At 39.7% G+C, this 13,689-nt stretch overlaps 1 protein-coding gene across 5 annotated transcripts in view; it reads right to left on the reverse strand.

The window, feature by feature from the left end:
• Nucleotides 1–1,330: 1,330 nt before the first annotated feature.
• The window catches only part of TOM1L2 (target of myb1 like 2 membrane trafficking protein), a 181,669-nt gene continuing 169,310 nt past the window's right edge, over nt 1,331–13,689 (reverse strand). For all 5 annotated transcript variants that reach the window (XM_031938502.1, XM_031938484.1, XM_031938490.1 and 2 more), the window contains one exon: nt 1,331–13,222. In XM_031938502.1, the coding sequence (XP_031794362.1) occupies nt 13,074–13,222 (149 nt within the window). In that variant the 3' untranslated portion in view covers nt 1,331–13,073. The remainder of the gene's footprint in view (nt 13,223–13,689) is intronic.

The raw sequence follows: 13,689 nt of genomic DNA on the forward strand, positions 1-13,689 counted from the left end.
AATTGCAGTCAAAATATAGTCATTAAAGATCCAGAGTCCACTTGGGCAGGAGGATGCAGTTAGGACCCCTGGGACTTGTGGATGGACATGTCCCATTTAATAATAATTTGGATGACATGTTTATCAGATTCACCAATGAACCAAGGTGGGAGAGACAATTAACACACTGAGCAATAGAATCAGAATTCAAAAGGCTGGACTGAATAAGATGAAATTCACTGGCCATATATATATCAGTTGAAAAATTCAACTTCACAAGTTCAGGCTGCAGTTGGCAGGCTGAGGTTTTGTTTATTTTACCATCCTCCCTCCTTTTCTCTAATCTTCTCCTCCCTTTGGAATATACATTAGCATGCCACTGACCTTCACTCCAGGTCAGGATTTCTAGAAGCTGCTAAGGGCAAATATAAGCTTTAAAAGTCCTGTTGAAGTTTCAAGACATGGTTATATGCCAAACCTTTGAAGACCTGTGGGGAATCATGAAGATTCCCCTGACTCCAATAAATTTTCAGTCTAGGCCGTATCAATTTCTTTCATAATGGAGAGTCACCAAGGAGATTTTATTGTATAATGTCCCAGGATTCAATGCGATTAATATGACATTATTGTGAATAATTGGAGACTGTTAGCATCAGTAGAAAAATTTTTCATTTGAACTTGGTTTTAGATCAGGCCTGATACAGATTGGGTGGCTCATGTTTGGGGCTAGAATGAAATAAAATGCTCTTCTTTAACAAAAGAAGGTTTACTTAACAAGCATTGAAGAAATATTCAGAAAGGATATAGCATTAATTCAGTTGGGCACATTTTCCTTGCCTTTTCATTTGCCATTGTGGCACCCTTGGTTAGAAAAGTGTCTCAAGGATGAGAAGCCTTAGACTGTTTGAGACAAGTTAAGTATCATGTGCTGTTTCATTGCCTTTTAGGAAAAAAAAAAATGAATTTAGCTTACAGAAGGGACAAATGTTGCTTCTACCACAAATTTTATACAAGAGATAATCTGTGACATTTATGTTCATTTCAGGAAAATATCTGCCTCTCTGTTTGCCATTATACTGGATGTCAATAGTTTGCACGTGATTGCACAAAATCACTTTTATGATGACTTCTGTCATTGGAACCTTTCATGACTAGGATATGCAGGAAAGACACTTTGTTTAAAGAGAAGCTTCCTAAGATTGTACAAATGCAATGAAAAATACTTAACAGCTTTGTGCCTCATTTTCTCCCAATTGAAGAGAGCTTTGACCTACAATTGTGATTTCCAGACTAAGGACCAAGGCCTTAGATTATTGCAAAGGGAGTCTGAATCCATATGCACACCAAACACTGTCATTTTAATTTTTTATTTAGCTCCAATAAAATATGCAACATGACTCAATAAATAAGCAAACATTATACCTTTTCTATAGTTTGTCACACACTCATATGTAGATGCTATTGTGATTAATAAAATGTAAATTAAGTGCATCACTGAATTTACAATAGTGTTTTTTTTTTCCCTATCATCATGTCTTTTCTCAACCAAGAGCTACTGAAAGTACAATTGCTACCATATGGTTTGGTCTGTGAAATTTTTTGAGATTTCAAAAGGGATTTTAAAATTGGAAATGGCTGAAAACTGCTGACCTATAATCTCAAAGATCTCTTCCAGCTCTAACATTTTATTATCTGGCTCCCACTCTGACTTTACTCTCACTCCCATATCCCACCACATTCACAGAAATAGAGGCCTTAAACAAAACCCAGAGAATTGAAGTTAACATCCCCATATTTCCCTACTTCCCACAAGTCTTCAGGATCCCATTTTGTTGGCAACTCTTGACTACTTTCTTTGCATAGTTATCTATATATTCTTCAAGGTAAAGCCAAGCTAGCAGAGAAAGTTAAAAATCAGGTTCCTCAGGTTCCATCTTAGCCATTTTTCAAGGACTCCATCTAATCAGTCATGGGTTTAGAATTGAAAGAGACCTTAAAGCTGTTCATCTCTCTCAGTTCAAGGTCACACAAGCAATTGAGTTGATTCAAATCCAGTTTCTCTGACTCCTGATCTTGTACCCTTTCCATTATACTGTGCTAACAATTCTTGAAGCCCTTCTTATAATTCCAGCCCATGATAATCTTCCCCTCTTTTAAACTACCCTTATAATCAGCATCTTGTAAAGTAGCACTCAGTGTAACCAGGCAATAGAACCAACATTATGAGAATAATTGAGTTCCTTGATGGCTGCAGCCATGTTTTATATTTTTCTATCTCAGCACTGTATGATCACCCAAGTCTGACTTGACTGGTTGATTAGCTTAAGCTAAAGTTTGAAAAAAAAATTTAAGCCTTTTAAAATCTGAATTTAACAAAAACCAAATAAAAGGGGCATTTTCATATCCATTGTATAAGAGAATTATACATGATACTCAAAATATCTGTAGCTATTGCGTACATCTTCTTTTCCCTTGAAATATATGATAAATTTCACATATAGCTATTTGCCTGTGTCCCTTTTCTTCCTTTTCTACTTGACTGAGAAGAGCCAATGGCCTAATGTACTACATTGTAGATAAAGTTCTGAGAGGGTTAAGTTGATTCCTAAACATTTTCAAGCTCTCCCACCCTCCACTGCCACAGCTAAAACCCAGGTTCTTATAGATATAACAACTTGAGATTGGATAAAAAGAGGATAGAATGTGGGGAGGCGGGGGGAGAGGAGTACTTGGGAAATCACATGACTCAGTAGCCAAGACTGGAGAGATTTAGAAGGTAGCCTAGCAGCCCTTATATCCTAGAGTTTCATTGTTTTCTCATGGGTTATTATAGATAGCGGTAACTAAAACCTAGTGCTGTGAAACTATATTCCTGTTTCCTCCCTGCCAGTTGCCAAAGGGGACAGAACTCAGGTGGGGAGAAAACTTTGTATGAAACAAGGCTCTTGCAAATCAGAGAAGTCAGTTTAAAGGGCAAATGAGGTTGGATGCAGAGACAGCACCTTGACCAGTTGTTATCAGGAGGCAAGGTCGGGCAAGGACTGAAACCCTGGGCTGGGAATCAGGACACAGGTTTCATTTAGCACAGTTCTCTGCTGACTATGTGACTTGAGTTATCTCTGTTACCTAATATTCTTTGGCTTCTCCCCTCAGAGGCCTAGATTGATTCCCATACAACTAAGGTTTTGGTGCTAGCTGTGCTGATAACTAGATATGGGACCTTGAGCACATCACTTTAATAACTATAATGTTAAATTAACACTGTGTTTTTCACAAAGTAGTTGGTTAATAAATGTTGGGTTGAATGGAAGACTTCAGAGGTTCTAGCCTCCAACTCGTGGTCAAGTGCATCAAAAACCCCAAAACCTGTTCAAATGATTTCATTCCATTCATCTTTTGGAAAACAGAAGGTCTTATATGACTACTGGTGCTCTTTCTTCAGGCGTTGAACTTCCTCAATTTGCAAATCTTGGATAGTTCCAGTTTTTAGAGAGTGGCTCAATTACATGGATGTGTTCTGAATATTAGCCCTGGCAAAGACAAGGCACAAAAGGTGTGATGTTTTTCTTGGATGCAATGGAGTGTTAGTTGTTTAGGGGATTAGTTATGGAGTTACTTTGAAGCATAGCTTAAATGCTAGATTAGGGATCCAAAGAAATTTCTTTTCAAAGATCAAGCTCTTGGAGTCTTTAGGAGCAGCTATAACTTGAAAAGCTAAGGGACTAGTTTAGGGGATTTATAGAAGTCTATCCAAATCACAGCTCTTGGGCTCTTCAACAGAATTCAGAATTTTAGAGCTGAAAAAGCACCTTGGAAACCTTTCTTCAACTCTCACATTTCAGCAGAGAAGAGAAATGATTTGCCTAAGATCATATATATCTCTTGCCTCTGGGAAGCTGTTATAAACTCGATGGCTTAACAAACAGCCAGTTCGAATCCGTGAAGATTTCATATGAGCCTAGGCTCTGAGTGTTGGAGCACGAATCAGATATTTCACTCTTGAGTTAATTTTTTTTTTTAAACAAAGATTGACCAAACATCTATTATGCAAGGGAAAGTGGGAAGATCATGATTTGTTTAGTGGGAGCTTGAAACCTCTAATTGAGGGCTACTTTTGAAAAAAGAAAAGAGGATGAGGATTGGGGAATAGGATACATTGGTCAGGTTCCTCCCACAGATAGCCACATCCTGCTTCATACACTAGGAAGTTTTGTTGTTGTTTTTATTGGAATTTTTCACATGCAAAAACCCACACTCGGGAGATGGTAGCTGGAATAAGATCAAATGGTAGCATTTTAATACAATGGTATCACCATTAGCCATACACAAGTTACACCCAACATCATCTGTTTATGGGAACACACAGCAGCAACATGAAAACTGGCCGTGTTGTGCTATTTGACAACGAATTTGACCCATTCTTCTTTTGAACAGATACATTCCCCATCTCAAACCCCCATCCCTTAAACCCTCCCAATTTAACCATTAGCTTCAGGAAATAAATATTCTGACCCCTCCCCCCAGTAGTCACCTGGAAAGCCTATAGTTTTAATATACAGAGAAAAACTGCTATTTATTATATAGTGTTGTTAACAATAGCTCAATGTACTTTGACAGATAGAAGGAGAGTTGTTGTTCCTAAGACTGAAGGGCCAAGGAAGGGCGGGGAAGGGAGAGGAAGTGAGGGGAAAGGGGAAGGAGAAGCAGGAAGAGGAGGTACTCATGAAGCCCAGGCTATAATCAGAAAATACAAAAAGAGGGATTTTTTTTTGAGAAGGAAAAAGGGGTTGTTGATGCAATGAACCAGGTGGGATCAGAATGAAGTTTTATGATGAACACATGTGAAGTGCTATTGCTTTGTATAAATGGGGAGGTGAAAACACACCCCCTTAAACAAGACAGGAGTGTGGGAGTGGGGAAATCATCATCTGGGTCAATACCACCCAAACAGTTACTATGAATAAACTAGACAGGGTATTAATCATAGTGCAAGAGAAGCTGGGCATCCTAAGAACCAGTTCTCAGTGGGAGATGCTGGGCCTGATATGGTCCTTACAGAATCACTGTTATTGACCCAAAGATTTTCTTCAACAGTCAAAGAGTTATCTGAATGCTCTTAGGGGAGGAGTGAGGAGGAAGAGAAAAAGCAGTTGTCTGCTGAATCAATGTTTCCAGGAAAAATCATGTCCTGTGCTTTATTTAGGGCACTTCTCATAGAATGCTTAGGCTGAATCGGTTTTCCCTTTCCCTAGAAGGAACAAAAGGACCGCCCAAGAGTCATACCTCCATTCCCTCTTCCTCAGGCCCAAGACTTAGGAACATAACCCTACTTACAGAATTGGGGAGGGGACAACAAAAAGAACGACCCAGAAGCTAATGTTTTGGCAAATGATTACCTTTGCTCAAGAAGGCTCTAAATAATAAGGGTGGCACAGAGACTGTGGTGAGGTTTTCCATAATGGAGAAAATACTTTGGGCTTGTCTAGTGGAAGGAAAAGAATCTACTACTTCCATACCTAAGTTTTAATTGTGAGCCTTCAGAGAAACCCTTTACCTTGCTTAAGCAGATAGACAGAAAGTGACAGTGGGACTTGGAAGGTTTGAGAAATAGGTTAAGAGAGAAGATATTGAGAGAAGGAACAAGGATTTTCTCGGCCCAGGACAATGACATATTTCCTCTCCTGAAAGAAATATTTCCAGCCTTTTCTCAAAAAGTACCACTCTTACTTACTCTTTCTTACTTCCTTATCTTTGAACCAGTTGGTTGGTTAAATGTCTTAATGTATTCAGAGAGGGCAATGCTCAAGTGCTTGCCAAAGATGCACAGATGGTTCATGTAAAACCTTACTTTTTGCCCTTCTCTACCAGCACTCCCCCCCCCAAAAGTTAGGCAAATGATTAATTTTCACACTTCAGTACACAATGAGCAGGGAAAAAGTTAAACATAGCCCAAAGAAAATATTTTGACAAAATAAATATTTTAACCTATAATCAGGTATAATTAGTACTTACAAGGAATTCCAACAATAATTTAGTGTAATTAAGTACATACTATATCTGTGATTTCTAACATTTTCAGAGATTCTTCCTACTTTGATTCCCCCACCCCCCTTTGCAATTCAGTTCCATCCTCAGGACTGCTTGCTTTGCTGACCCACATCTGTGAGCCACAATACCAGTGCTCTGAGAGGGGAGGACTTGTCACAGGCAAGGTAAAAGGCCAGCACCAAGAGACAGGTGGTGATATTTCTATAGCTTCTGACTCCAACATTGAAGAAAAGGAGCTTCTTGGTTCCCTTTAGTAATTCCTGGCCGATATGTCATAAACCAAAGCCAAAAGAAGATCCTGATACAGGACACACTCTCTCAGTATGATTAGCATACATAAAAATCATGGGCAAGAGACATCATGTCAAATAAACTTCTCACCAGAGCTCTTGAAATTCTCACAGACAAAATCAGGTCGGTAAATAAAGACAATGTCAAAAATGGGGAAAAAGCCTTTTCCTCAAATGAGGGAGAAGAATTGAGCTTTATTAGCTCAGGAGAGGAAAACTCAGAGAGACACTCGGAATGAGCAATTTAATAGGGCAAGAGGGCTATCTATGAAGAAGTGCTAGAGAGGGCAACAGATGACATGGAAGTGGAACTAAATAGACTAGTCAAGACACTGCAAGAAAAGTTTAGGTTTGTGAGAAGGCAATGGAGATAGAGGTAAAAGTGGAGAGGACTTCTCTGGAGAGTGTATTAAGGAAATTAGCAGATGATGAGCTGAATCCAGGAAAAAGAACAGAAAACGAGTGTAAGATCACCCAGATTAAAAAAAAACCAAACAAACTCTATAGAGTACACTAAAAACTCTTAACATATTAGATAAGCAGGTTAAGGCTATTGAAACAAAATTAGGATGCCAGACTGAGTCTTTTTTTGTGTCTAGTTAGGTGCCACATGAAAATGTTGACCTTCAGCCTACCACACAATCACCTCCAGCTTGACTGTGCCCAGGCTTTCATCCACTGCTCCTTCAGCTCCTCTTTCTTACAGACATGCTTATCTCTGGTATCAGATTTAATGCCCAGAAACTTCCAGATAATGGAGAAAAGAACGTGACATGCCAAATCACAATAACTAGTCAACAGAATGAACAACTCAATGCGAGGTCAAAACATTGTTGCCAACTAGACCTCTCCACTTCCTGGGGTGTTTTTCAAGACTGACTTCATGAGTGCAAGGGATAATGTTGTAAAAAATTACCCTGGCATGGGTTCTGGCAATAAAGTTATTTAAAAAAAAAAAAAAAGAATAAAGTTCACTTTCGCTTCAAAAAAAAAAAAAAAAAAGACTGTGACTTCAGATATTCTCCACAGGCCAGAGACAGTGTGTCAAATAAACCTCTCATGAGAACACTGGAAATTCTTACAGACAAAATCAGGTCAGTAAATCTAGACAGTGTCCAAAAGAAGGAAGATTCTTCCTCAAATGAGGAAGAAGAATTGAGTTCTATTAGTCCAGGGGAGGAAAACTCAGAGAAACTTTCAAAATGAATGATATAATAAGGCAAGAGGGCTACGGAGATGTAATAGAGGTGGCAGCAGAAGAAATGGGAGTGGATTTAAGTGGATGAAGTTGTCAATGATCCTCGTAGTGCATGGTGACATCATGGACCCACTCACCCTGGTATATGGGCACTCACTCGTCAGTGGTACAAAATATCTTTCTACTTTTTGCAAACCTGAGGTCAGCATTGATTGTGCTTGGCTCATTTGATGATTGCAGCGTATGCACAAAGAAATATATTATCAATTGGTACATGTCTTTTAACCTCAGCAACTCAAATATCATTCCCACCTAACAAAGCTGCTGATGAATACATTGAAAAGGAGACAGTAGGCCATCTTTTACATGCAAACTAGATGACCTTCATGCACTGTTTGTCTCATGAGAAGCTTGACTTTTCTGATGATGTGTTCAAAATTAGATTCTCATTTATGGTCTGCATCAGTATCAGCCATTTAAAAAGCACCAAGTTCAAAAGAGATGCAGAACAGCAATATCTTCTCAATGAACTTGCTCCTGGAACCAATCACATAGAATACCTCTATTCAGTAATTTTTATTCGGTCTCATCTTTATTCGGTTTATTTGATTATTCAGTCTTGAATATAACCTCTTTTGTTCAAAGAACCATAGGGAGGCATGACATTATAGGCCTTGTAAACCTTAACATACTAATTTCCTGCACTTGCTCTCTAAGAGAAGCCACATTCCTTCCTTGGGACAATTCAACTTCATATCCACTTGAGAATGTAAGTGTATCTCAAATGTACTATAACCCTTTCTCAGGAGCATTATCTTTTACATCTTAAATGATTTACATGTTCTCATCAAGACTTATGAAGCTACTGGGTCATAAATGGTATCAAGGAAAATCAGAATCCAAAAGGCATTTGAAATGATTAAAATTATTACCCCAATCTGATTGTGATCAATGACTTAAGAACACATATTCATCCTGTGGATCCCACTTGTTGGTCCTTCTATAGAACTTGATGCATTTAAGCATGAGATAATCAGGAAGTGCTTCATCTACTGCAACTCTCCATTCTGTTGGAATAAGTTATAAAAGCTCCCTTATTCCCTTTACAATGTTTAAAGATCTCTTTTTGAACTGGCTAATATTGGAGGGCTGAGCTTTTTTTGTAATCACAGTTATTAGGATCATAGGAAAGATCTATCTATTTGCTATAGCTGGAAGATGGAAGGTCTTTTCAGGCCAAGTACACTAAATAGATACATAATTAAAGAAAAAAAAAGAAACATGGGCAAGAACTAAACTGGGGCCATTTCTGACTACACAGCTCCCAGAGATGTGACTGACTCTGAACCCCTAAAATGCACTACAGAATTGGAGAGGGGATTTTTTTTTTTTGGAAGATGTGAATAATAGTTTTTTACTGCAAAGCCCACTGGGCTGACCTGGACCCAGGGCCACAAATAGCTCTATTGTTGAATTCTTCTCTGGATACACAGCCACAGCCTTGCTCCCTTTCACTGAGATCAATAACCATGAAGCCCTTTTGCCGCCATCTATCATCAACTGAAGCATCTCAAAGCTGCTCCTTCTACTTTGCCAAAATAGGTAAATATAAGAATTTAAGGTAAGAAGTGCAGAAAATGTTTCTGAAGCAAACAAATATATTTCTGTAATGTAGGCTGCTGGGAACAACTTCTCCCTCTGTGAAAAATAGAAGCTAAAGCCAGACTAAAGAATGGGGAAGGACTCTCCTATTCCACAAAAAAATTGGATCTAATATGTTAGGACTCTCTTTTATAAAGTGGGAGAAGGAAAAAGACTGTAATGAAGCATGTCTCCATAGCAAGTTAGCAGCTGGAGAGGGTGAGAAGATTATGTGACTGGTATCCCTCCACAAGCAGCATCTTTTCAAAACACCACAATGTGGCTAAGGTGCTATCATGCAGTCAGCACTAGAAGAAGCTTCTAACAATGGCCTCAGGGACTTGGAGCTACATGGTTTTCTCAGGGTTTGACTAACCTCCTTAGAAACCTATATAAAGACGGGGATCCACAAGGGCCTGGAGATGCTGAAATTTAAGAGGTTTCAAACAACGAGAGGACATTCATGCTCTACAGTTTGGGAGGGGACGGACCTAACTTTGTTTTGGATGGGTCCATGTACTTCCAGTTGTGCCTGAGAGATGCCTTAAAATTACTTCATGCCAGAAGCTGAATCTTAGAAAGATAACATCATCTGTCTGCCTGGATGAATTCCTTGAAAGCCTTCATAGGCTGGGAAAATTACAGTCCTGTGACACAGGGAGAAAGCATAATAATAATATGGTTGGAAAGAAAAGATATTAAGGCATCTCACCAATGATGTTTGCAAGTTTGGCAAAAAATAAGCCAGTTCTAGTCTCTCTAAGAGGGTAGTTATTGTAGCTCAATTTCAGAGTTCAAGTCAATGGAGAAGAGAATGAGAAAGAAAGAAACAGTAACTGAACCCCTCTGGCATAAACCTGACTTTAGCATTCTGTGCCACTCCCCCATCTCCCAGGCGCCCAGGTTTTAAATGATAAGAGAACATTAGAACTAAGGACATTGCAGGACATGGGCTGGAAAAGCCACATGAAAGGGAAAATGAGAGAAAATAGGAAAGAAGGCAAGAATGTGGGAGGAAGTGAGAATGAATAGAGGGAAACATAAGAAAACAGGAAGAATGTCTAGGATAGGGAGGAAGCTGTGAAAATGGAAGTGACAGACCACAGAGAGGATCTGGGGGGAGGAGAAGAGAGAACAAAAAAGTATAGCCCAAGGAAAAGATTAACAGCAACTTAAAGCTGCCTAGATAAGTTCCATAAGGAAGATATTTAAGTGTCATCATAGTTGAGTATGGTTTTATTGAAGTTGAGCTAATTTTTGCTAGTCAGCAAGTCCAAACTAAGAGTTAGTTCCCTAGGCTCAATGTTTAGGCACATTCACTGACTTTCAAAAGCCTGAAGGAACAATACTCATACTTATTCAGGTTACAGATATCTGTAGTCCAACTAGTGTCTCTGGTTTTTCACCATAAGAATCAGTCAAGGCTAAATCTGGCTTCTGGCTTAGCCACAAGAATGGTATTTAGCCTCACCCAGAACCTGAGCTGCCAGGTCATGTCTCTGCAAAATCTAGTCCTTGATTCCAATACATTCTTTCTTTCCTGAAGGAAGAAAATTAATCTACTCTCTGCCAGCCAACAGTGATGGCTCTAAGCCCATGTTCCCTCATTGAAACTCCTTTGAATTTATACATGCCATTGCCCTGGGCCACAGAGAGGCCTAGGCTGGCCATGACATGCACAATAATAGAAGCTGCATTTAGCCTATTAATATTAGGTTGTACTCTGGGCCAAGATGAACATCTGCCCCCAGATGTTCATGAGGAACTCTGCAGACTTTAGGAATCTCCATTACAGAAAGCAGCATCTGACTCAACAGGTCTAAATGAAGCAAACTCAGACTAACTCATGTCAAGTAGCTGCATACCAGCTGATGAAAGTCAGTTCTTCAAGTACTGGCAAGGGGCAAACTATTGAGAGCCAAGTGTAGGCGATGTCGGGAAGAAAGAAGTCAAAGAACAGCTCCCTTGGCTACAGCAGCGTTTTCCCTTCCAGTTACTGTGCAGTAGCAAGGTTTAACATCTGGCAGCTCTGGACAGGAAGGCAGGGGAAAAAGACAAGAGCTAAATGAGAACCCCTCAAATATCCAGTTTGAAATAAGCCCTGATGGATGGATGCAAGCCCTGGCAAAGTGACTGACACCTCCTTGGACAGCTGGACACTTCCCTCAGGCAGCCTGTTAGTCAGTTTTGAAGATCATCCTGCGGATCTGGAGGCATCTGCAGGGAGTCAAAGTATGGAAGTGGACCGCAAGCACTGAGAGCACTCCCCCTAAACGAGGGGCTAGGGTGCAGAAAGCTGACTTCAAGGTTGTCTGATGGAAGAGACCCACGCCTTCATTGAGGTGTCAGGGAAGGGCCAAAGGAGTGTAGAAGTGCCTTAGTGTTACAGTAGCTAATAAAGTTGTCGGGAACCCAAACAAGCTAACAGAGCAGGGCTTAGATAGCCATTCCTTCTGATAAGGTGGCCTGTAGGCAGCAGAGGTGCAAAGCTCACTGTGTAACTAGTTATTCCAGAGTCACACATGCAATACATTAACAAACATCAAAATACTTTCCCCAGTGGTCAGGGAGCAGCTTTTCCTAGTGCAAAATCCTTTTAAAGTATGAGAGTTAAGGAGATGGGAGAACCAAAGAGGGATGTCCTCAATGTCTTCCTGTGAGATTATTAAACATCAGTGTTAACCCTACATAAGAGAGTCAAACTGCTGTGACCAATATCTGTATGATTTAATACCGATTTTCATTGATACACTCAACCCCTGGTCTCCTTCCTTCCCTTTAACTTTCCCTTCATTAACTAGATTTACTGGAGCCATATAGAAACTGCATTCCATCAGAGGGTGTACCTTCTATAATCCCCAATTTCTTTAGGATGGCAATCCAACCCTTTGCCAAAGAATTCAAGCTCTATCTAGCTAAGTGGGTAGAGCCAAATCCACTAAGGAACAATTGGCATGAGTTTACAACAAAAGGTCTTCTACGGGTATGCCTGGAAGAGAGACCCCAAAGGACCTACATAATACAACAAACTGACAGGAAAAATTCTCTGGAACACTGAGAAATAATGCAAAACTTTTTAAAGTGCTAGAAATCCCAAATATCCCAAGGTTGTTGTTTTTTTAAACAATATCAAGTTAATGCATGTTGATGAGCAAACAAAGGAGGGAAGTCATCAGACCACCATTTAGCCTCCTGAAGCCAAATTGAAAAAAGTCACAGTGAAAGGAAGAGACGAAAGAATAGAAAACCTCATGAGACTTGACATACCTTCTGAACTCCTCACCTAGACTCTCCATTCAGAAGTCCAGGGGACAGAGAAGTAAAAGAAGGTGGAAAGCAGAATTCTAGAGCAGGAGTGTGATATGATTTGGACCTATAATAGGAAACATCAAGAGTAAGATGTTCCTTTACTTTAATCCATCCTGACCCCAAGCATCCTCCATTGTTTCCTGCTAAATATTTGGCTACAAGGCAAGGGAAATAGGAAACCATCTTGAAAAATCACCTCAAGGCTGGGCAGCAGCTTTCTATGCTAGTCTACTTGGTTTCCAATATAAGAAAAATGAGCTCATGCACTTATGTTTTTCAGGAGGAACTAGGGAGGTGGGTGGGAGCAGGGAAGGGAGAGGTGGGTTTCAGTAGCAGCAGCCAATTTCACACAGCCTAGAAAGGAAAAAGATGGTTAAAGTAGTATTGAAAGGTGGGAGATTTAGAAGAAATAAAAAAAGGTTTGAAAGGAGAGATGGGTGAAGTTTCATTTTTAGTAAGAATGGTATGACTGACTGGGGAGTAGGAAAGTGTAATAGATACAGGAGGGATGATGAGGGGTGAGCATTCTCCGTAACTGAGGAGAGTACGGTATGACCAGACAGTAGTGTTCTTCTGCACAGCACAAGGAAGGAGACCAAGAAAATGTATCACAGGGCGAAGAGGGCATCTTCAGAATGCTCTGGCTTTTTTCTTCCAGATGTGTTTATGGGTAATGTCGGTGCTTCCACAGGTGGGGAAGGTAGATTGGGGACCATTTCAGCAGCTTTGGCTCTTTCCTCAAGAAATTTGTCAAACTCTGCAACACAAAAGCATTTTGAGAGCTAGAATTACCACAGAAGCCCAGAATAAATGAATAAATATCAACTTTTTCCACAAGAAACTTAACTTCAAATGGTTTCTACTGCACCATCTGTTTTTGAAAGCCATAAAAACCATCAGAGTATTAGATCTGGGAGTCAATATCTGAGTATAGATCCTCCTTCAGACATTTAATAATTGAATGACCCTAGGCAAATCAATCCCTGTCTCAGTCTTAATTTCTTCATTTGTAAAAGGGACTCACTGACCTCTAAAATTTCTTCCAGTCTAGTCTAAAATGCTGTGAACTGACTTGTGTCTGAAGAACCAAAAAAAAAAAAGATTTTTTTTTTTTAAAAAAAATTCACTAACTAGTTTTTCATATTCTGGTTTGATCTTACAACTGCAAATTTATTTCCCATGACTCCTACGCAACATGGACCCCTATACCACATGGACCCCTAC

Source organism: Sarcophilus harrisii, chromosome 1, assembly GCF_902635505.1.
Source record: "Sarcophilus harrisii chromosome 1, mSarHar1.11, whole genome shotgun sequence".
NCBI classification, from domain to species: Eukaryota; Metazoa; Chordata; class Mammalia; order Dasyuromorphia; family Dasyuridae; genus Sarcophilus; species Sarcophilus harrisii.